Genomic DNA, 27,854 nt, shown 5'->3' with positions numbered 1-27,854 from the left:
CACCATGAAGGCAGATGGGAGCTTCCGATGATGCCATTCTCCACGTTTAGTGTAACATGACAGCTCTGAAGACAAATCAGCCGCCGGAATTGAGTTCTGGGGAAGTGGCAGCTGCTCAGCAAAACAACCCAGGCAACGGTATCATTTGGTCAGCGGTCAAAAAGGGAGACATAGCTCAGGCAGGGAAGACGAAACACACAGTGGTGCCTCCATTACTGAGAGAATGGCCTCGGATGGAGTTGCGGAACCAGATCTTATATCGGGTCACGTCACGCCCGGACCGACCTCGGCGTTGTCAGCTGGTTCTGCAGGAGAAGTATCGGAGGATGGAGTTGAAGTCACTTCATGATGATTCTGGACATTTTGGGGTGGAAAAGACCTATGGATTGCTCGGAGACCGGTTTTACTGGCCCCGAATGAAGTCAGAGGTCGAAAAATACTTCAAATCGTGCATTCGATGCACACGGTGGAAGACACTGCCTGCGTGGGCAGCTCATTTGTCCCACTTGCAGAGTGCAGGGCCCCTGGACCTGATGTGTATGGATTTCCTGTCAATAGAACCTGATGCCAGCAATGCGGCAATTGTCTTAGTCATCACGGACCACTACACGAGATATGCATACGCTTTTCCTACCAAAGTCCAGAGGGAGTCCATGGTGGCCAAAATGTTTTGGGAGAAATATTTCATTTATCATGGCCTTCCCAGGTGGATATATAGTGATTAGGGATGGGATTTCGAGAGCAGACTCATCCAGGAGTGACCGGGCATGCTTGGAGTTGAGAAGTCGAGGACCATGCCCTATCATCCGCAGGGTGCTCCCCAGCCCGAGAGGTTTAATTGCTAGACGTGCTCAAGACGTTGGAGATCAGCAAGAAGAGCAGGTGGAGTCAACATATTGGACATCTGGTCCACAGTTACAAGCTACTGGGTACTCGCCATACTATCTGATGTTTGGGCGTGAGGTGAGGTTGTCCATTGATCTTTGTTTTGGGACTGACGAGGGCGACTTACCACCAAAGACTTATCTGAAGTATGTGTCTAACATGAGAAGAAAGCTGAAAAGGGCTTATGAATTAGCCAGGATCATGGTTGCCAAGCAGAATCAAGGAAATAACCATATAACCATATAACAATTACAGCACAGAAACAGACCATCTTGGCCCTTCTAATCCATGCCGAAATTGGAGGAGATATGATCAAAAGCTGAGGTTCTCTCAACTCCTGTCAAGAGACCAGGTCCTCATAAGGAATTCGGGCTACCTGGGAAAAATAAGTTGGCAGACTGTTGGGCAGCTAAGCCCTATGTGGTGGAGAGTGAAATGCCAAGCCTACCGGTTTTCCAGGTGAAACCAGAGGATGGGAATGGGCCTGTCAAGATTCTCTATCGGAACCACCTGCTGCCCCTGGGTCAAGAGGTGCAGGTAGACCCAGAGCCTGACTTGGAGACTACACCTAGTAAGAGGACCTGTCGGAAATGCGGGGCGATTGCAGGGCCCACAGCAGGCGAGGTTAGACCGGCCCCCACCCCTGAGGGGGATACTGATTCAGAGGATGAAGACCTGGATACCTGTTAACTCTCCATTGATTGAGGAAGAGACTTCCAGCCCTTCTCCCGCTGTCAGGTGAAGTGGGGTGGAGCTATCTGTGGACAGCCTGGATTGCAGCGGGACCCTGCAAGGGATGAAGTGGGGCTTGGCCACAGGACTGAGGGACCTGAATTGCAGGTAGGCACGAGTGATGGGTGGGGGGAGGCCTTTCCAGGTAGACCGGAAGTATCCCCAGTTCTGACTGAACCTGAAGAGTTAGGTGAGGGGGTACGGAGGTCTTAGTGAATTAGCAGACTACTGGATAGGCTGGCCTACGTAACACCAGGGGAACAGATTGTGACTCTTACCGTGTTGGGGAGCTATGTCACTGCCTTCTACTCCTGGATTGGACTTTGTGTTTTGCAGGAGGAGTTGGCGAACTATCTCAACGTCATGAAGACATGACTAAATTTGGTTGGGGGGAGGCGGAATGGAGAGTATAATGTGCTGTGAGGTTTCACTGCAAAGGTAATAGTTTCTCTGTAGCAGCAATGTTTGGGTTACGACTAGAGATAATGGAGCTTTGAAATGTGGAGCTACCCAATGAGAGGGATGTTGTTCTTTCTTGTGGGTCTGGGAAAAGGGATTTCACAGTCTTTTGTTGGGGAGCGATAAGGACAGAAGACCCAAATGGAGAGAGTTGGTAAACCACCAGACAGAGTGGACTTAGAGTGAGGGTCCAAGGGCCGGCTATGCTCGGAGGAGGTCCACGGGAAACCAGCGGACTGAACCATGATCTCCAACATTGCGCATAAGACTGTTTCATGAGAATGGGCCCTTTTCTTTTTTTTGTTTCTTCACTAACCATATAGTCAAATTAAGAATTATAAAGCTCAATCGTTTAATCGCATATTGTGTACTGTTTGTTATTTCGTGGTACTGTTTTGTAACAAGGTACACATCGCAGCATCCACCCAAACGAGATTTCTTAAGTTCGGCCAGGTCAAGGGCTATCAACCCCTAGATTAAGCTGCTAGTCGAACCAAGAGTTACACAAGCATTCGGCTTTTGAGTATAAAGAACCAGAATCTACTATGTGTTCATTAATGATATTACAAGAGCTTCCAGGAGGAGACAAAAAGCTGCTTGTAAAAGTAGATGCAAAGACCAAAGTCCAGCTGGATCAACAGAAGGCCAAAAAGAAAGGAGCCCATGCAGGTAAGAAAAGAGAGGATTTGTCAGTTGATGTTGTGGATGCAGAAACCAAGAGAAGAGATCAGATCGTAAAGGGATCAATAGAAGGATTAATAAGAGAATACTCCAGTGAACTAAATGCACTTTCCCAAGATCAAGATACACATCCTAGGAAGAAGAAGCAAGGCAAGAGAAAGAAAGACAAGTTGAAAAGGAGAGAAGAGATAGAAAGAATGTGAGTAAGAAAGAGAAAAGCTGAGAGAAGGACAAGAAAGGTGTCCACAGCTGTTTAAAACACTTCCTGCAGTCTCAGTGACAACACTTACAACTACCACAAAGGAGGCTCCAGAACCTGAGATAGGTTCACAGCCACAAGTCTCTCCTGTCAAGCAGAGGGATCCCCCTTGTCAGGCAAGGTTTTATCCCACAAGAATAAAAAAAAATCCCCCAGAGCAATTAAATCTTTACACCTCAAAAGGGTACACCTTAAAATTTGCTATACTGTGGATATCTGTATATAGTGATTATATTATATAGTATACAGTGTATATCGTTGAGATGCTTTCTATATTGAGTTGGAGTTTATAGCTAAGCAGAGAGGAGTGTTGTGTATTTAATATTTCAATAATATTTGACTAATCTTGTATGTATATATATTGATTGATTAAGCATTCATGTTCATTTAACTAATTAATTACAGGTTATATGTATAAATATATGAATTACATACATCATGCTACCACTTGATATGTGCATACCTCGCTTAAAGTAAAAGATGAAGTTAGACTCACATTTTGGACTCGCATGTCTTTCTTTGAATTATTTTAATGTTTTGAAGTTACAAAACATAACCAATACCACTAAGCAAGGGAGCCGAGGACCCCAGTTTGGGAACCTCTGACCTAGAGGGTGAGTCCTAATGCCCATTTTCAAATCTAAATATAAAAACTGCTACAGCTTCTTTTGTTTTAATATGTGTATTTAAAATCTGGAAATGTGGTAAATCCTCTCTCAAGTTCAATGTGACCTGGCATTTCATTAAAGAGTCTGATTATCTTTGTATTTTGCATGTTGACGCCGCCTTGAGGCACTAGCAAGCACCATGGGAATCCCCATGTTCTTTTTATCAAAAATCACCAAAGATGGACTGTTTTACCTTTCAGTGAAGAAAGCTTGGTTCAATATGTAATCTGCTTTATTCTGCAATTAGGTAGGAACAATCATGATGATCAAAAATACGAAGTACTCTGCAGATGCTGGGGTCAAAGCAACGCTCACAACACACTGGAGGAACTCAGCAGGTCGGGCAGCATCCGTGGAAATGATCAGTCAATGTTTCGAGCCGGAACCCTTCGTCAGGACTGAAGAGGGAAGGAGCAGAGGCCCTATAAAGAAGGTGGGAGGAGGGTGGGAAGGAGAAGGCTGGTAGGTTCCAGGTGAAAAGCCAGTAAGGGGAAAGATAAAGGGGTGGGGGAGGGAAAGCACGGAGGGGATAGGCAGGAAAGGTGAAGAAGGAATAGGGGGAAGCACAGTGGGTAGTAGAAGGAGGCAGAACCATGAGGGAGGTGATAGGCAGCTGGGGGAGGGGGCAGAGTGAAATAGGGATAGGGGAAGGGAGAGGGAGGGAATTACCGGAAGTTGCATTTCACTCTGCCCCCTCCCCCAGCTGCCTATCACCTCCCTCATGGTTCCGCCTCCTTCTACTACCCATTGTGTTTTCCAGCCTTCTCCTTCCCACCCTCCCCCTACCTTCTTTATAGGGCCTCTGCCCCTTCCCTTTTCAGTCCTGATGAAGGGTTCCGGCCTGAAACGTGAACTGATCGTTTCTACAGATGCTGCCCGACCTGCTGAGTTCTTCCAGCGTGTTGTGAGTGTTATCATGATGATCAAAGTAGTGATTCCCACTTTTAGATTAATGTTTACTTGATGACACAAAATAAAATGCTACCCAATGGGGCAAAATGTCTAACAACACTTCCGTTTTCTGTTCTACAATGCCAGTTGCACTTCCATAGCAGCTTACTGGCTGACTCCCCCTACAGAGCAAAAACTGTAATGAACTTGTGATATTGCTCCTTTCCTAACAAACCTCTCTCAAAGTGTAAACTCACTTTCAAGGACTCTACATCTCATATTCATAGTTTTATTTATTTACTTGTTTATTTTTATTATTACTTGTTTCTTTTTGTAATTACGCGATTTGCCAATTTTCATTAATTCTATTGAACTTCTTTGTTCTTCTGGGAATGCCTACAAAAACGAATCTCAGGGAAGTATTTCATGACATATCCATACCTTGATAATAAAGTTTACTTTGAGCTTAGAAGAATACAACTGTTGAGAAAAATGGGAAATTCCCCACTCACAATCAGATCCATCTCTGATCAGGTGACATTTTGAACCCTGCGGACAAGGACTGAGCTGGCACCACTGGACTTGGTTGCAGGTTTTTCCTGAGGTATTCGAAGGACAGTTGCAGACAAAGTCATCCTTGATGGAAGAGCAGGTTCCACCATTCAAGCAAGGGCTGAACTAGGTAAACAAATAAAAAAAAAACAGAATTAAAAATTATATCTGGCAGATTCAATTCTAGATACCAAATCTAACTGCTGAAAAATGTGCTATATTTATTCTCTGGGGAATGTCTACCTTTCAAAGAATTGTATTTGTATTAATAGGTTGCCCTGTAAGAACTGCATACTGAGTCTCTGATACCAATAAGCACCTTCATTTATTTTTAATGCTTAAATAATTTTTAGGATTTAATTAGACAGTATGTCATGCAAAATTTTTATCACTATTAGCACTGTATATCTTCATATTTAGATACATAGTGGTAATAATTATGAAATCTGAATTGTGTTCTTCTGTTCTAAATTATACTGACTCCATGTACTTCCCACTTACAGGCATTTTGGCAAAGAATTGAAGGCAAAGTATACTTTGCAGGTCAGCCAAAATATGTGTAAATATATTTTTTCATATTTTTAATCAGTTTACCTTCATTTTAATTGATTTAAGAGTCTCTGAAATTCTTTGAGTAAGAAAATACAGTAGATTCCGGTAATAACTTCATTCCTTCAACAAGTTAGGTACTACAAAGAAGTTGAAAGTATCGACAATCATCTTGAATGTTACAATGAAAATGAAGATTTGAAGGATATGATTGTCAAAAACATTGTATGAAGGCAGTCTATTATCTGCTAGGTGTCTAGACTGATCTTCTTCAAAAGAACACGACAGCATATATGAGGTTCATTCCTCCGTCGATAACTGTGAGCAACTAATACGCAGTTTTATAGCACTGCAGTGGTATTGGTAATGTGCTAATTTGTATTTCATTTAAACACATAATTTGTTACTCAGTCTTTTTTGTATCTTTTTTAAACTATTTTCTTGAAACTTTGGTTCATTGAGGCAGGTACTCTATTAGACCAAAGTTTACTGGTCCCAATTAACCACAATCCACTGTAGTTCAAATGATGGATTCCATTACTGTTGGCTTCGTGACAAATACTTGTTTGCTCTGAGATTATGGTGCTGTGCTGATATTTTAGTTATAATTGGTTGTCTTCAAATCAATTAGATAAAACTCAATGAACGAAGATGTGTGATGTAATCAGTATACTGTACCTTACATGTGCTGTTGCCATTACAGCCTCTTGTTATATTGACAAGTATTCTGTTACTGTAAGTCTCCTTGGGGATACTAATGGGATAAAATTCAAGTCTCTTGTTGTTGATCTTTACATCCTGGATGCATCCTTCAAAGTGTCTTGTGTCTTGAGCATGTTCCAGCTGATCTGGCAAGCCTCCGATATAAACTACATCACCAGTTCGAATTCTAATCGGAGGAATTTGTACATGACCTACCACTTGTCCCATCTGAACAAGTTTCATTTTGTTTTGTTTTATTTCCACAGTTATTAAATAAAATTTACTGTCCGTGATGTAGTGATCACTTGTGAGAGGTTTGGACAAGTGAGGTCGGACTACCACGTGGCCAGCTTCCAACTTCATCTGTAGATAGAGAACACTACTGTTCCTCAGGATCAATAACGCACCATCTGGTTGGTGAGAGCGAACAAACATGGATATGTTCACTTCTTCTCCTGGATCATTATCAATGACAAACAAAGCATAGCTTTTGGAATCTTCATAGCCAAATCCACCAGGGATTAATTCTGTTGAAGAAAATCAAAAGGCAGAATGCTCTACTATTAAACGTCATCTGAATCAATTACGAGCCTTTAGTCACTGACCAATTTGCTTATGTACAGAGTTGCATCCATTTCTACCCCAAAAGAAATTAGACTGGCATTATTGATTAAAATAAAACAAACGCATATATTAAGGGTTTATGCACCAGATGAATTTAAGTGAAATCTAACAGTGTTTAACTAAGCATTGTGATATATGCTGGTCTTGCACGGTCATACAAAACAAGTTAAACAAAATTCAGCAGTTTTGTATTCTGTCATTTTTTAAAATTAAGGTCAAAGTAAAAGACTATTGGGCAGGGTATCCAAAAGGCAGCTGATTCATTCTTGCTCATCTTGTCCCATAATTGAAGATCGAATCACTTTCCAATAAAGCCTGTTGTGACTTAGACATGGTTTGCATCAAACTTGTTAAATTCAGATGTCAAAATTAACATAGAGATGAGAATATCTGGTGGTTAAAGTGGCAAGAACACATATTTACAGTAAAGGGACTCTACTGGTTGACAAACCTGTTTTAATTTCAAAATTATACCTTTAATTATTCAATTTGAAGCTTTTCTAATGATGACTTGTAACTATTTATTGTTGGTTACTTGGATTGTTATAGGTTTGTCATTGATGCACCTCAAAAACACAGGTGAATCTTGCTGGCTGCCACCAATGTTTCAGAGGGAAAATGTTTGAAATGGAGTGATTCAAGCCTCCAAAGTATGTGCACGTGCTAAGTGTTCTGGACTTACTGACCGATAAGTGACCTGATGTCTGTCACTGCACTCTGTTGCTGAACTCCACATGGAGTCCAATGATGGAACTCCGTCTTGCTCAAACTTCCCAGTATCATGCTGAAAGGTAGGCAAGTCTACAAACTAGTTGGCTGGTTTACTTTTGCACAGCCATTTCAATGCCGTTCTAAGTTTGGGGGTAAGGAGGCAAAGGGGAAGTCATAATTAGTTTACTTCAAATTATTATTTCCAATAATTATTATTTCATGTTTACAGATTTTAAATATTTTTGATTCTGAAAGTCATGTAAAAATTATCAAGTTCAGTGATGGCTTTAATCACACCAGCTATAACCTCTGACAGGACCTTTTCAGGCTTGGGACCTCTACCTTATGTCGGATGTATTGCAATCAACATCCAGACCTTACCATCCAACATGAACGTGAAGGCCAACAAGGTAATTTCTCTTCAGGTGGCTTGGATGAGTATGGACCCTGTGGGAACTATGGGCAGAGATTTCAACACATCATGTCCAACAAGATATAGGCCACTGTTAATGGCAATCAATTAGAGTAGTATTTAATACAGTACTTCGTAATGAAATAATAATACAATGAAGTTTAGTGTGAGGAGTTCAAAGTTTTAATTGTAAAGGTACTGTCTGGAAAGAACATATCCAAATTCAAAATTATATGTTTAATTTTAATAGACTTAGGTTATTTGAATTAATTACAAAATTTGAAACATTTCTACTTATGATCTGCAGCCCTATTTATTGCTGGCAACATCATTTTATAATAATTTTGATTTTTTTTTCTAGGAAAAATAATCTGGAATAGTTTTGCACTTCAGAATCAGAACACTAAATCTTGTTAGCTGTTCTAAGGGGAAAGAAAGTTAAGGAGACAGCCAATCCAATTGTACGGAGTAGCAATAGGAGTACTGAACATCAGGAAAGGACAGGATATAGAACAATAAATTGCATCTGATAATAACATCAGGTTCAGGAAAACTGGTGGAAAGACAAAATTAAAGTTTATTTAGCTGAATGCACCCTGCCTTTACAATATGGTAAATGTATTAATGACAAATGAACAGGATTTAAACGATATTACAAAGAGATGACTGTAATGTGACCAAGGCTGGGAATACAATATCTGGGTACTTCACCTTCAAAACAGAGAGGTATAAATGGAATAGCTGTTTATAAATGATCATGGTACAGAAGATCAAGATGTAGGACTTATTTGGGTGGAGACGGAAAATATTAAGGAAAAGAAGTCACTGGAGGAAGTCAGCATGGGTTTTTGTGAATATAGGCTTGTAAAAGTACTTGAGTAACTTTAACTTCCCCCTGTAAACTGGTCAAGTCAAATGGAAAAAGGTAGCCTGGAGGATGAACAAGTAGAGTGTATTTGAGGCCATTTATTCAAACAATATGCTGTAGAACCAACATAGAATAGGTTTCTGGGAAATGGTGGTCATAACATAATAGAATTTCATGATCTGAGAGCAAGAAATTGGAGAATGATGCTAGAGTCTTAAATTTAAACAAGGATAATTGTAAAGGCACGAACGTAGGGTAGACTAATCTGGCAAAATAGATTTAATGATAAAACAGTAGTAAAGCAGTGCATTAAGTATATTTCACAATGATATTATCCATTATGAAGACTACAATAAGGATAATCCAACCATGGCTAATAACAGAAGGTAGGGACGTTATCAAATTAAAGAAAACGCATGTAATACTATTACTAATCAATGTATTGGGAAAAATGTGGAAACTGATAAAGTTACTGAACATTAGTGACTATAAAGTTACTAAAGAGATGGAAGGTAGATTATGGATGCAAGTGAGTAAGAACCAATAAAAAATATTAATCTTCTTCGAGCATGTAAAATGGAAGAGAATGGATAGAGTGAATGGGTTTACCTTTGATGGTGAGATTGAAGCACAACAATAGAAAATAATAAAATATCAAGACATTTTTGAACAAATACTCTGTTTCTACATTCAGAGAAGAAAAATAGATGCATCCTATTAACAGTAGAAAATCTAGGTCTGATGAGGATGAGGAAAGTACAGGTAGTAAGTACCCATTTGAGATTAGAAGAATAAGAATGAACTAACACACTCATAGTTCTGGGTGCATTTGATAGAGTTACACTAAGCTTGGTCCTCTTTGTGTGGGAATTTAGTGATTGAAGAGTGCAGAAAAATATTTACAAAGATGTTGCCAGGATTCAAGGGATTTTGTAATAGGGTGAGGATGGACAGGCTCGGACTTTTGCCTTGAAGCATAAGAGACTGAGAGGTGATCTTATTTATTCATGGGGGTATAGGTAGGGTGGATGTACTCGGTCATTTTAATAGGGGTGGGGAAATCAAGAAGTACAGGGCATAGATTAAAGGTGAGAGGGGTAATATCTAATAGGAAGTTGAGAGGCAACTTTCTTATTTACACAGAGAACAGTATGTATGTGGAATGAACTGCTAGAGCAAGTGGCTGAGGAAAGACATTTGGATAGTTACATGGATATTAAATGTTTAGAAGATTATGACTAAATTCTGGCCAAGCAATTAGCTTGGATGGGCACCTTGGTTAAAATGGACCAGTAAGGCCAGAGGGCCTGTTTCTGTGCTGTACGACGCTAATTGAAGGCACAATTTAAGAACAAATCAACAATATTAGAACAACTTAAGTCAGAAATGAGAACAAATTTCTTCTCAGGAGGTTGGTAATGTTTGGAATGTTCTACCTGAGAAAGCTGTCCAATTGAAATCACTAAATGCAGTATAATTAACTTAGGACAGCCAGGTTTTGAAATATTGGGAAATTAAGGCTTATGGCAAACCATCCAGAAAAAAGGATTGAGGCCAAGATCTGATCACCAGTGACCTTAGTCAGTGGTGGAGCAAAGTTCTGGGCTTCTCCATCTTATGTTCCTTTATTACTGAATTGGGAAACTAAATTATTAGGAACATGTAAACGGATAGTGAGCATTATATCTAAGAAAAGGTGGAGTATTCACTTAAAACCTTGAAATATTATTGTACCATTTACCTTCAGAACAGTTCCAACCAATGTATGGTCTGAAACATTCACATGTGTAATTGATCAACAAATCGATACATTGACCCTTGCCCTGGCACGGATTGCTCTGACACCAACCGCTCTTGCTGCACCCTGGCTTCACATTCAGTGCTGAGTCAACTGTAAGGACGCCCACGTCTATTACTTTTGATTCCACTGTCACGTCCTGAAGGCAACCGATAAAATGAGGCCAGGTCTGGGGCCGGGGGGCTGCTGAAAATCCTCCATAGCTGTCCTCTATGCCCCCAAAGAATATGTTTTCAAATACTCTGGCAAATTCCTCACTCTCCATTCCTACAAACTTCAGGATCATGCATTCTTCCAAACAGGCGTTGTCCAAAAGTTTGACAGAAAAGTTTCTGCTGAACGTCACTTCCACAGTGTGCCATTCTCCATCACTTATGTTCTTAAAAATCTCAAGACCTGCGACCGGTTGATTGCTTATTTGCAGAGATGCATATAAGTGGCCATTGAGTACTTCCAATTTCATAAATGTTTTTCTGGTTCCTCTATAAAAAATAAGTGCATTGGACAACACAGTTCTACACCTTAGGAATACACGATAAGGAAGTTTATTCGTCGAGTTCTCATTTCTCCCCGTAAGTGATGTTTTAAAATGAAGATGTCCATTGGCTGCAAAGGAAAATGTAGTTGATAATTGACAGTTCAAGCCAGCATAGCCATTAGCACAGCGACAATGGTACCCGTGTTGTGAGTCCCTCAGATAAGGAATGCATGTTGCTTTGTTCTGGCATTCATGGTTCTCGCATCCAGTTAGAATGTCTGTACAGTTCTGGCCTCCATAAAATATCTCTTGTTCACTTCCTGTTGGACAGTGACAAATATAACCCTCTAGGGTATTCTGGCATGTTCCTCCATTTTGACAAGGGCTTAAGTCACACTCGTTGATGTCCATTTCACAATGTGAACCTTGAAAAGGAAGAAAATATATTTTTGCTCTGCTAATAGATAATACATTAAAACTTTTGTACATATTGCATAAATCTGAAGTTTATTGAACTTATCAGTCACCATCATAAATTCCTTTTGTCACCATTTTGACTGGGCTATGATATAGTTATACACTACAGAATCAGTCCTAATCCCTTTTGTTTTACCCATACACCCGTTTAATTCTCACAGATCCAACCACTCAGCAATACAGTTGGTGTAAAGCACAGAGGCCTATCAACCTATCAACTTGCACACCTTTGGGAGGTGAGAAGCCCACATGGTTAAAAGTAGAATGGATGGGAAATTTTAAATCCTAACATATCACTAATTCTAAATTACTGCTGTAACGATTATCAATGATGTATGTGATAAACCAGTTGTACTCAGATCATTTGGACCAATGAGTCTGTGGCACCAATTTCAAAGAGCAATCGAGTTAGTTCCATTCCAATCTAGCCCCATGCTATAAAACGCCTCCTTCCTATATTCCTGTGTTTCTCTCCTCTTTCTGTTTATCATATTGCCTCATGAATTTGTTCCCTACATTCTCAAGCATTGCATTCCAAATGAAAATCAAACACCTGCAGTTGCTAGGAATCTGAAGCAAAAACAGAAAATGCTGTAACCATGAATTCTACTTCTCTGTATATAGAAGCTGTGTGAACTGCTGAAAATTTCCAGCACTCTTTTAAATGGATTCTAAATTGATTCTTTGTCTATGACAGTTTCTCCTCACGTCATCTCTAGGTTCTTTACCCACCAGTTGACATTTGAGCTGCCCATTAGCCAACTGCTAGACTGTGTAATTATTTTAACCATTCAGGAATTCTGTCTCAACAGTGAATGACACACGCTAAATGCAATTACATTACATTATACACGTTGGTAGGAGAGCCAAAATAGTTGTTACACTTTTCTGTAAATTACAACACTGTTACTGATTATAAGTTGTTCCATTAATCAATATACAAAATGAGCAAATAGAAATAAGTTAAATAAATATGGATGATTAGAAGTAACCTCGTAAGTAGTTAATTGTTATATCAGCTCTATATTGAGGTGACAGCTTCCTGTGGATTATGAAGATTAATCTATTTTTGGTTAAGATATTGAACACAAAAATCTCGGTGACTCTTGATAGTGGAATTGCAGATTAACATCCCTCTTTTGAGAAAAAAGCAGTCAAATTCAAGCAAATCATTTCCAGTTCAGTAAAACCATGAAGTAATTCCAATAAATTATATTTGAAAAACTCGTTAAGCTAGTTACACTCTTCAAAACATGAACAATACTAATAAAATATATTAAGGTTCCCCTGGATCTTTGCAACACCAACTAATGTTTAAAGATTTTTTATCCAGTATAAGTGATGCCCTGATCCTTCACCACACTATATTGCTGTATAATAACTACAATGAACTCTGCAGAAGCTCATTTAGAAAGAAGCATTTAAATAGTCACTGTCTATATAAGTTGCTATCATCTACTGCTTTTTCTCATGAGTATTTAAGTAACACTCACTCTTATGCTCTTGCAAAAGAATATTTTTGAGAAATATTTACCTGCAACAGCCAACATGAAGATGGAAGCCTTAAGAACGGGTAATACCATTTCTCCAAGACAATTCTTTAAAGACATGAAAAATCGTCAAAAACCTTTAGTCTTGTGTCAGCTCAACCTCTGCTGTTTGTACTTCATTTCTTATGATTAACTTACATCCTAACTCTGCACATTGTTCCTTTGTCTGCTGTGTCCGCTGACTCAGCTCAGTGCTCAATGCTCTGAAAGACAGATCAACAAGGCTAAGCCCAGGAATCAGTCAATTCCTTGCTTATCCAATGGTCTAAGTCTCTGTGACCCACTTATGCTACTCCCACAACTATAACTGGTGTCTGTGAAAAGAATATAAAGAAATATTGGATTTTAACTGTGGAAGAAATGCATTGCAGGATTTAGTTCAAAATGTTGCTTTTCTAGCAGGGCATTTTATCCTAAAGACTATTTATTACTATAATCTGATTAAGTGATGTAATAGATTTTGTCAGTCGTGTTATTGTTACTTTTATTATGCTGTGCATCTGTGATAAGAGTTTTGAGCCATTTACATTGGATTCATGTATTTATATTTGTACCAGACCTGATGTTTTCACTTAAACTTAGATGATAGCAACATGACTGGAAAAAAATTGTGAACTATTAATTCTTTTGTGTACTTTCTTAATCTTATCTCCTAAGTAAGCAGTTTAACAAGTGTAGAAATACAACACAAAAAAAAAATTTTGTGAAATGCGACAAATGCTAAATATTATTCTGTCCCTGAAGACCTATATTACAGATGGAAACAAGTTGAACTTTGACTTTCATCAATTAAAGAAATTGCCTCATTTTTCTATACAATTTCTGACCTTTATAAAATCAGGAATAAAATAGCAAATACTTTGTGATAATTTGATTAAATTTTGGCAAAGCAAGACTGTGCCATATTTTATAATGCTATATCAGAGTAATTAGGTTCCAGCAATACATCTCCCTAAATCCAAGGATTGTGAATTCCATTTCCTTTACAGAGATCTGAGCACATAATCTACCTCGTCACCTCAGTTCAGCAATGTGGGAATGCTACACTACTGTCCTTCAGAAGGGAGGTTGAATAAGTTTCTAGGCAACAGTACCTTCAGAATGAAGTTTTGTTTAATTGATACCTTCCTGACTGCCAAAGTATTATCATCAGGGAACAGAGCTACTTGTACTCACCAATTCTCTAACAATATGATCATGACCAAATATTCTATTTTAATGATATTGGGTCAAGAATAAATATTGATACGGGTTATTCACTGTCAGTCTGTAGTCCTAAAAAGACAGCCACTCCTGTATGCTGCACTTCACAGAGTACCCTGCAGAGAAAGAGTACAATCCCTAAGTTGCAGGAGGCAGGTACCTGGGTGACTGTCAGGAAAGGGGAAAGAAATGGATAGTATCACTGTGGCCGTTCCCCTCAATAATGCATGTACCATTTTGGATACTGTCACGGGGTATGGGGAAACTACCTACCGGGGAGAGCAGCAGCGTCTAGGTCTCCAGCACTGAGTCTGGCTCTGTGGCTCAGAAGGGAAGTGGGAGAAGAGGAGTGTGGCAGTGATAAGGGATTTCATAGTAAGAGGAGTAGACACGAGATTCTGTGGATGCGATAGAGACACCTAGATAGTATGTTGCCTCCCAGGTGCCAGGGTCCCCAGCACTCTAAAGAGGGAGGGTGAGCAGGCAGTCTCTTTTGGTACATAATGTACTGGCACTAATGACATACTGTGGGTAGGAAAAGGGAGGAGGTCCTGAAGAGAAAATTTTGGGACCTAAGTTGAAAGCCGAAAAACAGGACCTCGAGGGTAGTAATCTCTGAATTGCTGCCTGTGCAACATGCCAGTGAGGATAAGAATAGGATGATTTGGCAGGTGAATGCGTGGCTGAGAAACTGGTGCAGGGGGCAAGGCTTCAGTTTTCTGGATTATTGGCATCTCTTCTGAGGAAGCTATGAGCTGTACAAAAGACAGGTTACACCTGAACCCAACGGTGACCAATATCCTTGCAGGCAGGTTTGCTAGATCTGTTGGAGAGAGTTTAAATTAATTTAGCAGGGAGATGGGAACTGGAGTGATAGTGCTAACGATGACATAGTTGGTTTACAAAGGCAATCTTTAGTGAGACTCCAAGCAGGGAGAGGCTGATGATAGGGCAAAATTGCAGTGAGCGGGATGAGTTGCAACATAAAATGGGGACCAAACAGAAAAAGATGATGAATACAGGACTGAAGGGATTATACTTGAATGCACACAGATTACAAAACAAGGTAGACAAACTTGTCGCACAGTTACAGATTGGTATGTATGACGCTGTGGGCATCACTGAATCATGGCTGAAAGAAGATTATGGCTGGGAGATTAACATCCAAGGATACACATTGTATCAAAGGGACAGACAGTAGGCAGAGGGGGTGGCACGACTCTGTGGTAAAAAATGAAATCAAATCCTTAGAGATAGGCGACATGGGTGAAATGGGATGATGTAGAATCTTCATGGGTAGAGTTAAGAAAATACAGGGGTAAAAAGACCCTGACAGGAACTATATACAGGCCTCCAAACATTAGCCAGGTTGTGGGCTACAAATTACAATGGGAGATAGAAAAGGCATGTCAAAAGGACAATGTTACAATAGTCATGGGGGATTTCAAAATGTAGGTAAATTGAGAAAATCAGGCTGGTGCTGGATTCCAAGAGAGAGAACCTGTAGAATGCCTTTTTAGAACAGCTTGTGGTTGAGCCCGCTAGAGGATCAGCTCTTCTAGATTGAGTGTTGTGTTAGCAACTGAGATTTGATCAGGGAGCTTAAAGTAAAGGAACGCTTAGGAGGCAGTGATCATAATATAATAGAATTCACTTTGCCATTTGAGAGGAAGAAGCTAAAGTCAAATGTTTCAGTGTTACAGTGGAGTAAGGGGAATTACAGAGGCATGAGAGAGGAGTGAGCCAAAGTTGTTTGGAAGGGGAGACCAGTAGGAATGGCTGGAGTTTCTGGGAGCAAGTTGGAAGGAGCAGGATAGTTACACTCCAAAGAAGTAGTATTCTAAGGGAAGATGACACAACCATGACTGACAAGGGAAGTCAAAGCCAACATAAAAGCAAAAGAGAGGGCATATAATGGGGCAAAAAATAAGTGGGAAGTTAGTGGAGAGTAATAATGAAGCAAGAGTAGATATAGGATTGCTGGAAATTAACACTGAAATGCTAGTAATGGGAGACAAGAAATGGTGGACAAACTGAATAAATATTTTGTAACAGCCTTCACAGTGGAAGACACAATCAGTATGCCAAAGTTTCAAGAGTGTCAGGAGATAGAAGTGAATGCAATTGCTATTATTAGGGAGGATGTGCTTGGGAAGCTGAATAGTCTGGAGGTAGATGAGTTACCTGGACCAGATGGACTACATCTGAGGGTTCTGAAAGAGGTATCTGAAAAGATTGTGGAGGCATCAGTAAGAACCAATAGATTCTGGCATGGTTGCAAAGGACTGGAAAATTGCATGTCACTCTACTCTTCAAGCGGGATGGAGGCAGAAGAAAGGAAATTGTAGACCAATTAGCCTGACCTCAGTGGTTGGGATGATGTTGCAGTCAATTATTAAGGACATGATAATAAAGGCCAAAGTCAGCATGGTTTCCTTGAGGGAAAATCTTGCCTGACAAGTCTGTTGGAATTCTTTGAGGAAATAACAAGCAGGATAGACAAAGGAGAGTCAATGGATGCTTGGTACTTGGATTTTCAGAAAGCCTTTAACAAGGAGCCACACTTAGCAAGTGAGGCTGCTTAGCAAGTTAAGAACCCATGTTATTAAAGGAAAAATACTAGCATGGACAGACCATTGGCAGATTGGCACAGGCAAAGTGGTAATAAAGGGAGCTTTTTCTGACTGGCTGCCAGTAACTAGCAGTGTTCAGCATGGGCTGGTGTTAAGATCCGCTTCTTTTTATGTTGTATGTCGATGATTTGGATTATGGAATTGATGGCTTGGCGGCCAAGTTTGTGAATGAATCGAAGACAGATGGAGGGGCAGGTAATGTTGAAGGAGCAGGGAGACTGCATAAGGTCTTAGACAGATCGAGAGAACAGGCAAAAAGTGGCAGATGGAATATAGTGTCAGTAAGTGTATGGTCATGCACTTTGGTAGAGAGAAAATTCAAAAATTCGAGGAGCAAAGGGACTTGGGAGACCTTGTGCAGGATTTTCTGAAGGTTAATCTGCAGGCTTAGTCGTTGATGAGAAAGGCAAATGCAATGTCAGTATTCATTTCAAGAGGACCAGAATTTAACAGCAAAGATGTAATGATGATGGTTTATAAAGGCACTGATGAAGCATCAGTTGAAGTATTGTGAGCAGTCTTGGGCTCCTTATCTCAGAAAAGCTACATCTTTTCTTGTAATTACTTTTTTAAAACAATTAGTAGTGTGTTACATGACCCTATAGTGCAAGTGTACACATTATCAGGTAGGATATTAAGAATACAGTGAAACATTACCTTGGAAGTGTATTGTGCAATTGGAGGAATCAATTGCATTGTAATTTTTTTTAATGTAAGCTTCGCACAAGTATTTGCTTTTATTATTGCCGGGTAAAGTCGTAATATGTTACAGGTATTCTTATTGATAACTGAATTACAAAGAAGATAGATAGATAGATACTTTATTGATCCCAGAGGAAATTACAGTGACACAGTAGCATTACAAGTGCACAGATATACAAATATACAAATATTAGAAGAGAAGTAAGAAAGAATAAAACACAAGTAACTTCAAATAGTCTAACAGGAGGGAGTCATCCCTTACCCGCCTATAGGTTGGCTCATTATAAAGCCTAATGGCTGAGGGTAAGAATGACCTCATATAGTGCTCTTTGGAGCAGTGCAGTTGTCTTGATGTATTATTAAAAGTGCTCCTCTGTTCAGCAAGGTGGTATGCAGAGGGAGAGAAGCACTGTCCAGGATTGCCAGGATTTTCCAGCAATTGTTGTTCTAATACAGCCTTCAGTGTGTCCAGTTAGACTCCTATAACAGAGCCAGCCTTTTTAATCGGTTTATTGAGCCTATTGGCATCACCCATGTTGATGCCATTGCCCCAGCACACCACCGTATAGAAGATCGTACTGGTGACAACAGACTGGTAGAACATGTGAAGGAGAAGCTTGCATACTCCAAAGGACCTCAGTCTCCTCAGGAAGTAGAGGAGACTTTGGCCTTTCTTGTATACTGCCTCTTCTGTTGGTGCTCAACTCAAGGCTGTCATCCAGGTGCACCCCCAGGTTCTCACCATATCCATGTCCTCACCATCAATAGTAACAGGGAGCAGTGCAGGCTTGGTCTTCCTAAAGTCCATCACCATCTCCTTTGTCTTACTGATGTTGAGTTGCAGATGATTCAGTTTGCACCATTTGACAAAGTCCTCCGCCAGGGCCCTGTATTCATCCTCCTGTCTTCCCTTTATACACAATATACATAATAAAAGACACACAAACTTTCACCTTTGCTTCATGATTATTATCCAAGGGTTAAGGTCAAATTCAAACTAGATACTAACTAGTAATTTGAATGGGAAAGGTCTGGGAGACTACTGGACTGTCAATTCCTATTTATTAATAAAGCTAAAAAGATGACTTTCTTGTCTGAGCATCTTATTGCAAAATACAACTATATTACCTCCTGTATGAGGGAGCTTTATCATGAACCAAGCATGAATGGCCTCATTCTGCATGCACATCACATTACGTCAAAGTTGTCCATGGTCCCCAGCACCTGCTAACACTAATTTCTTCCATCTGCTATTAACAGTTAATTGTCATCCAGTTAGTTCATTTCAGTGAATCTGTTCCATGTTTTCTACGTAACCAGCTGTTGATAAGTAATTATTAACCAATTGCTGATATAAAATGACTGTGGTGAGATGTCCTTAAGAACGAAACTGAATCAGAATCAGGTTTAATATCACCAACGTATGTCATGAAATTCGTTAACTTTATGGCAACAGTACAATGAAATACATGATAAATAAATATGGAGAAAAATACTGAACTGGAGTAAAAAAGATATATCTATCTATTAAGTAGTTAAGTTAAAATAAGCAGTGCCAAAAAAAGAATTAAAAAAGTAGTGAGATAGTGTTCATGGCTTCAATGTCCATTTAGAAATTGGATGGCAGAGGGGAAGGAGCTGTTCCTGAATCGCTGAGTGTGTGCATTCAGGCTTCTGTACCTCCTACCTGGCGGTAACAATGAGAAGAGGGCGTGTCCTGGGTGGTGGGGGTCCTGAACGATGGACACGGCCTTCCTAAGGCACTGCTCCTTGAAGATGTCTTGGATACTACCGGAGTCCTAACATAGAAGCACTTCAAATCTCTGCTGATGTATGACATTGAGAAAGCCTAAAACAAGCAGATCTGTTCAAATTAATCCCATAGCCCAACTGGTTACCAACAATATTGTATTAATTATGTTAATCAATAAATTTTAAAAAGGCTTGTTGATGTTGATCCTTTTTCAGCATTTGAAATAGTCACGGGAAGATTTACATCCAGCTATATACTAATTGAGCTGTCCAACGTTCTTTAGCAGTGTGAAGTCAATTAGTTGCCACTCTTTTGCAATGTATCAATTTGCTGCAGGTTAATTAACCAGGGGTAGTCCTTTTTCTGACATCATGTATCCTGCCCTCCTTCTGTGGGAGAACGTTGGAGAGCTCTTGGTGGAGTTTTTTAAAAATAAGTTTTTGGCAGTTTCTAGTGAGAGAAACATGTTCATGTTCATATTCTCCACAAAACTGACAAGTTAAGGAGAAATCATCCTAAAAAGGGTTTGCTTTTTCCAGAGTCTATTTAACATGCTGTCTCAGAGCCACTGACTCAGCTTAAAGCAGATGGATGGACTAGGTTAGAAATATATGCAGCTTTTTCCCCAGGGTAGAAACGTCTAATACCAGAGGGCATGCATTGAAGGTGAGAGGAGGTAGGTTCAAAGGGGATGTGGGGGGTAAATTTTTTGACTCAGAGTGTGGTGTATGCCTGGAATGTGCCACCCGGTATGGTGAGCCAAATACATTAGAGGCTTCTAAGAGACATTTAGATAGACACATGAATATGACGAAGTTGGAGAGATATGGACGTTGTGTAAACAGGAGGGATTAGTGTTTGCGGTTTTTATTTTACTTTCCAGTCGGTTCGGCACAAGGCCTTGTCCCTATGCGGTACTGTTCTATGTTCTAACTCAAAATAATCTGGTGTTGTGGTGTTGAAGATTTACCCAGCTCAGGGTGGAATAAATTTGCTTATATTTTGGAGTCTTTTAGTGCTCAAGAAGAAATTCATCTCCTCTGTTTTGTTGGAATTTTTGTTCTGCCTACCCCAATTTCCAGAGTAAAATTCCCAACGAGGATGCAACAGGAATGCTACATTAAAAATTGATTTTAAAAATCCTTAAGCCAGTGAGTTTCCATTTGTTAATGAATTAAGCCATTCTAATTTTGAAAAATTATTAATTCCATGGAAAATTATTTCACCTTTAACAGACAACTCGTACAATGTTAAGGACATCTATTTCCTTTGATAATGTTTATAAATTAGAATTCAGTTTCCATGTATAGTAACTAGTTCATTAATATCAGTTTCCATGTGCATTATTATTGAAGTGTTTCACCAAATGATGTCACTTACTACAATGTCAATAATTAAACTGATTGTAGTCCCCAGATGAAAGAAAGGGCAAAATCCTTAGCCTCGTTTTGTCTCTATGTATTTGCTTACTACCAAAGTAAACTAAAATCTCTGATGATTTCTGCAATGTTCTTCCTCAGGAAACAAAATGCAACGTATAACTTTGAAGGGTACCTGTAAATCCATGCTGACATTTACAGATGTAGCCAGCAGCACGCTCATAGCTAAAGACTACAGGCGATTCAGTGGTGTTTCCATTCATGCTTCGCCAGGAGAGTTCAACACACTCTGCCCCATGTAAACAAGGATTACTGAAGCACTCAGGGATATCGATCTCACATTGTGCCCCCATAAAACCTGAATTAAAATCACAAAATGCATATAATGGTTACATTCACTTTTACAGTCTGGACCACAAAACAAAATTAATCGATACTCTCCACCTGAGAATCATGAAATGAGGGTTATTTGGAGGTGGGGATGGAGCTGGGTAAGGATTGTAGGGGAAAAGGACAAAAAACACCTTAACTAAATTCTACCATTCTTTAATCCTGTGATTGTTGAATTAGAAAATTGTAAATGAAGCAGAGGGGAAAAAAATCATGTCTGCTCTCACCTCTTCCACCTGCCCCTTCTTACTTGTCTTTTCACTCCTTTCTCTCTCAATTCTCTTTATTGATCCTTTTTCTCATTCATTCATCATCCATTCTCCTTTTACCTTTCTTCTTTACACTTTGTTTGTTCCCCTTTACTTTAAGCAGAGTCTTTTCTTTCACCAGCCCTCTCCTTGCATTTGTCTTTTCACTCACTCTCTCCACACTCAAGCTCAGAATGGCTCAATCGCCTCCAAGAAATGCAGACAATCTGAATCAGGTACTGACAGCGCAGGTAATGTCCAGGGTTGTTTGCAGCTGTCACTGACAATTGTGCACAGTATCTGCTACCCATGAACATTATGATCTACTAGTAATGACAGAGTTGAAGAACAAATCAAAGAACTTGTACAAAAATGTCTTTTCTTCTTGGTTCTGTGGCATTCAGCTAACCATGTAAAGGGATAATTTTGCATACTTAGCTTTACTTGAGCAGGTCCTCACTGTCCAGGCTTCAGCTTTCTAGAAATGTGTAATTTTGGTTTAATGCTTGATAGAGCTCCACTTTCTAGGAACTGGTTACATATTGGGACTCTGAATTTTTCGGAATCTTTCTTGACATTCCATGCATTTATAATTTACCGGTCAAAGAACTTGGCCACATACATCTTTAAAAATAAACGTAATTGTTTGCTCAACACACTCAAAATGCTGGAGGAACTCAGCAGGTCAGGCAGCATCTTTGGAAAAGAAGTACAGTTGACGTTTCGATCTGCAGCCCTTCAGCAGGACTGCTTGGTTTGTCTTGACCTTTCATAAACATGATTAATAGCCACACAGCATATCAATCTGTGATACTGTACTAAGCAGGTTTCCATGTTGGCTTAAATGACATACTACGTATTGAGTTATCATAGTGGGAAGTGGCTGGCAATGGCATAAAAAACATTGCACAGAATTCAGGGAAAGGAAATAAAACTGAGAATATGAGATTACCCATGTCACCTTGGGTTAAAGCACGAGTTAAACTGCTTCATTGCAAACAGGTAGCACTGAACCCAATGCTGTCACATTAAACTCCACTCAACAGGAAACCTAGAAAATTCCTGATGGTGTCTGCGCCCCTACCCTCAGTCATATCACTCTGGTTCCCATTCCCCTGCCAATTTAGCTTAAAACCTCCCCAAAGGCTCCAGCAAACCCATGTAACCAATCCTTTGTGATTAGGCTATACCTTCCACAGCAAGCTTTTCCCTAATTCCCTATAGACAGGACCCCCCCTCCCCCTTGCTCCCTTTGTCATTAGTGCCAATGTTCACCACAATCTCTGGCTGCTTGTGTTACGCCACCAACTGAGCGATACGCCACAGCGAGGCCTGGGTCCTAATGTGAGGTACAATGTGCTGCTTAGATAACCAAAACGCTGGCCCAGATAGACTGGAAAGATCAGGTGTTGAGAGTCAGGCGAGGTTAGATCGTTCTAAGCTCTGAGCAGATTTGGAGAGGCCGAGAATGGCTTCTCTGACAGCGAAATCTAGGTCCAAAGTGAATTGCTGCGCAGTGTGTTCTAGGCCCGGAGTGATTCACCGCCTGGGGCCCAGGTCTTAATGCAAGGCTCATACATTTTAAAAAGCCCGCCCAGAGGGTCAGGGGGCTCCTCTCTCCATGATGCTAAGGCTGTGAGACTGCTGTGCTTCATGTCTGCGAACTTTGTGGTGACCTGCCCTGCTAATATGATGGACTGAATACTAAGGCTTTGGGCCTACTCTGGGCTGCTCTGGGGATTTGGATCTTAGGACTCAATTTGGTTCAGAATGCTATTGCTATTGTTATTGCTTGCTTCCATTGCATTTGTTTTGATTTTTTTCCTCTTCCTCTGTGGGCACTGAGGGTTCGTCTTATTTTTTTGTAAATTAGGTTCTTTTGGGTTCATTGCTTTGTTAAGCAAACAAATCTCAAGGTTGTATAATTTATGCATTCTTTGATAATGAGTGCACTTTGAATCATTGAACTGATTTCACCCTGCAGTGTCAGTCTTCACTGTAGAAGACACTAGCAGAATGCCAGAATTCAAGAATGCCAGGGGCAGAAATAAATGCAGTTGCTATTACTAGGGATAAGAACTTGGGAAACTGAAAGTTCTGAAGGTAGATAAATCACCAGAGGGACTACAACACAGGGTCCTGAAAGAAGTAGCTGAAGAGATTGTGGAGGCATTAGTAAAGATCTTCTATGAATCACTAGATTCTGGAATGGTTCTGGAGGACTGGAAAATTGCAAATGTCACTCCACTCTTTAAAAAGGGAGGCAGGCAGAAGAAAGGAAATTATAGGCTTGTAGGCCTGACTTCAGTGATTGGGAAGATGTTGGAATGACGTTTTGGGATACTTGGAGGTGCATAATAAAGTAGGCCAAAGCGAACTTAGTTAAAGGAAATATTTTCTGACAAATCTGTTGCAATTCTTTGAGTAAATAACAGGCAGGATAGGCAAAGGAGATCAATGAATGTTATGTACTTGGATTTTCTGAAGGCCTATGGGTGCCGCACACAAGGCTGTTTAACAAGATAACAAGTAAGATGCCAGCATGGATAGAAGATGGCTGACTGACAGGAAGTAAAAGGTCAGGATAAAGGGGCCTATTCTGGTTGGCTGCCAGTAACAAGTGGTGTTCCACAGGGGTCGGTATTGGGACCACTTTTTTCATTTTATATGTCAGCCATTTAGATGACAGAATTGATGGCTTTATGGCCAAGTTTTCAGACGATATAAAGATAGGTGGAAGAGCAGATGGTGTTGAGGAAGCAGGGAGAATGCGGAAGGACTTGAACAGATTGGGAGAATGGGCAAAGAAGTGGCAGATGGAACAAAATGTAGGGAAGTGTCTGGTCATGCACTCTGCTAGAAGAGATAAACGCATAGACTATTTTCTAAATGGGGAGAAAATTAAAAATTCAGAGGTGTAAAGGGACTGATCCTTGTTGCAGGATTCCCTAAAGGTTAACTTGCAGGCTGAGTCACTGGTAAGGAAGGCAAATACAATGTTAATATTCATTTCAAGAGGACTAGAATATAAAAGCAGATGTAATGCTGAGGCTTTATAACAAATTGGTCAGACTGTATTTGGGAGTATTGTGCGCAGTTTTGGGCTTCTTTTCTAAGAAAAGATGTGCTGGCATTGGAGAGAGTCCAGAGGAGATTTACGAAAATGATCCCAGGAATGAAAGGGTTAAATATAAGGAGAATTTGATGGCCTTTACTCTCTGGAGTTTGGAAGAATGAGAGAGGATTTGATTGAAACCTAGTGAATACTGAAATACTTAGACAGAATGGATTTGGGGAGGATATTTCTATAGTCGTTGAGCCTATGACCAGAAGGCCCAGCCTCAGAATAGAGGGATATCCATTTAGAACAGAGAAGGGAAGGAATTTATTTAGCAAGGGGTTGGTGAATCTGTGGAATTCATTGCCACAGACGGATGTGGAGGCTAAGCCATTGAGTATATTTAAAGCATATTTCTAGGTTCTGGGTTAGTCAACATGTCGAAAGTTACAGGGAGAAGGCAGCAGAGTGGGGTTGAGAGACTAATAAATCAGCCACGATTGAATGGTGGAGCAGAGTCGATGGGCCAAGTGGCCTAACTCTGCTCCTATATCTCATTCACAAGACTAGCAGCTTCTTCTTACAAGCAGATATGTTCTGCGTATGGTTTGACTGCACAACTATGTATATGGTGAGAAAAAACACGTGCATCAGTACAGAAAACAGCGCAGATATTTTTAATCAGAACTTAGAGCAATCAAAGCACTGAATATATTAAAAAATATAAATTTCTCAATATGATAAATTAAAATCAAATGCTGATTTTGTTTAATAACATTGTGTTGATACTTTGAACAAGATAGCAATAGTCGTTTATACAAAATATAAAAACACAAACCTGGCCAGCAGTGACAAGTGTAATTTCCATCAGTGTCCTGGCAGGTGGCGCTGTTGAGACAGGGTTGTGAAAGACAACTGGGGACGTAGAAGTCACAGTGCAAACCCGTATATCCAGTGTTCACACAGTCACAGCTATACCTGCAATAAGCAAATAAAAGGGCAGTCTGCTATTAAACATTATTTACAATCAGTGATCTTTGATACCAGGGTTTATCATGAGCAAACCAATGCTTTGTGACAGAATTAATGATTACAGTTCTAAGTAAGAATTGCAATATTTTTAAATTATTTATTCTAAGGGCTAAAACATTTTAAATTATTGCTTCCTCAATTATCCTTAATATTATGGCCACAATCTCTGAGACTGTGTAGGTTACCCCCTGGGTACTCTGGTTTCCTCCCACACTCCAAAGACATAGGTTAATTGGCTATTGTCAGTGAGTGACAAGGAGAGTTAGGGAAGTTAATGGGCATGTGAGAGACAAATGTGACAATTGGGATTTCTCTGAGAACCAACATAGATTTGATGGGCCAAATAGCCTACTACAGTATTAGAAAAAGGTAAAGTGAGATATTTCCACATACACCTGTGGAAATGTATAGGTTTCATTAATCTGATTAGTGGCATGCATTTGATTCTTTAACAAGAAAATCAAGTAACCATTCTAATATGTATAAATGTAGAAAAGTCATATAATGCTCTGGTTAAGATTCTATTGCTATGTTCTAGGTATTTCATTTTAGCAGCTTTCTGCAAAAGCAGTGTCTCTTGCTGGTAGAATGTTTTGGTTTTGGATAGCAATAAGAGGCTATGTTGTTCAACTTAGGAATGTTGTGTCAGCCAATCAGGATGGTGGGATTGGGAGAAAGTTCTAGAGAGAGCGGGGTGGAAAGAGTTTTATGATGGATAGTAGTCTGGTTTGGGTCTTTTGTGGGAGCTGCGGAATGGAACAGGAGGGAGGATACTACAGAATACCATTGGAAGAACAGTCCCCATTGACAAAGTGCTTTCTGTAGATGATGGTCCAAAAAGGAAGGACCAGTACTCCTGAGAGGGAGAGAGAGAGAGAGCCAGTTGCTGGAGATGGTCTTCGAGGAAAATTTAGACTGTGGCAGGTGCTTTCATGCAAATCGTGGTCCAGCGCATGAGTAAAAAATCCCCTGTATGAGCTCCAACGTTATGTGAACATTGGACTGGTTTGACTGTAATGGGCCCCTTTCTTTTCCTATTAACTATTTGATAAAGCTGAAATTGGTAGATATACTTTCTTTATAATTTTATGTGGTGCATGATCCATTATTTCTTGCCAACCAATAACCGTGTATGGGCAGTATTTACACAGCATTTGCTCAAATCAAGGTTCTGTTAATTGGAACGTCCAGCTTTCCTGACTGGTTGAACCCACAAGCTAATGGCCATAGACGTACAGTATATTGTTTATGAAAGGTGGTCTTCTCACCGCTGAGTCACGTGGCTGTTAGCGGAGTTAGTTACTGAGCCGAGTTTGCATACGAGAGGGTCACAGTCAGAAAGTACACTAATGTTTCTATCCCTCAATATAATCATACTAACGGGAGATGAAGTTGATAATGTTTAAAGTACATGTTGAAATGCATAACTTCTAGCTAAAGAGCAGTCATTTATTTGCATTAATTATTCTCAAAGGATCTAATTAAAATGCTTGCCTTTTTCAAATGCTAAACCAACATGAGGCAATCAACACTTTCATTCTTTCCACTCTTTCAGAGGCTTTATCACAGCAAGCAGACTTCTCCTGAGAAGTGATCACAGTGCAGCATGCTGACAGCCAGCTACTTCATGGAGAAAAATAAACTGAAGGAAGAACTCAATGAGACCAGCAGCATGAAAACAGACCCTTTGGTTCACCAAGTCCGGGCTGACTATAAAGCATCTTGTTCACAGTAATCCTCTTTTATATTTCAAACACTCTCATCAACACTCCCCAAAGATTCCAGCACAACCAGTTCACTCATTTACATGCTAACTACAATTTACAGAAGCCCCCTTAAGATGAACCTTTGGAATGAACAGTCTTGGGGAACTCAGCAGGCTGAGCGGTACTCACGGGAGAAAAGGAATTGTCGACATTTCAGTTCTGTTGCTGCATTTTGACCTGGAAATCAATAATTCATTTCTTTCTACAGAAGCTCTTGCCTGCCAAGTTCTTCCAAGCCTCTGCAATCTCTTGTGTCTCTACTACCTATGGAATGTGGGAGGAAACCAGAACATTTGGAGGAGAATATGCAAACTCTACGCCAGGGGTTCCCAAACTTTTTTATGCCATGGACAATTACCATTAAGCAAGGGATCCATGGATCCCACGTTGGCAA

General features: G+C 40.0%; 1 protein-coding gene across 1 annotated transcript in view; it reads right to left on the bottom strand.

Moving 5' to 3' along the window:
- crb1 (crumbs cell polarity complex component 1) overlaps positions 1-27,854 on the bottom strand; it is a 167,253-nt gene that overhangs the window by 82,075 nt on the left and 57,324 nt on the right. The window contains exons 4-8 of the mRNA XM_063063861.1: positions 25,501-25,640; positions 21,142-21,324; positions 10,735-11,694; positions 6,355-6,905; positions 5,088-5,253 (exon numbers count right to left, since the gene is read on the bottom strand). Coding sequence (XP_062919931.1) covers positions 5,088-5,253; positions 6,355-6,905; positions 10,735-11,694; positions 21,142-21,324; positions 25,501-25,640 — 2,000 coding nt within the window. The remainder of the gene's footprint in view (positions 1-5,087; positions 5,254-6,354; positions 6,906-10,734; positions 11,695-21,141; positions 21,325-25,500; positions 25,641-27,854) is intronic.

Source organism: Mobula hypostoma, chromosome 12, assembly GCF_963921235.1.
Source record: "Mobula hypostoma chromosome 12, sMobHyp1.1, whole genome shotgun sequence".
Lineage (NCBI taxonomy): Eukaryota > Metazoa > Chordata > Chondrichthyes > Myliobatiformes > Myliobatidae > Mobula > Mobula hypostoma.
Note: the sequence above shows the minus strand (reverse complement) of the source record. Positions and strands in the feature narration are given on the sequence as shown.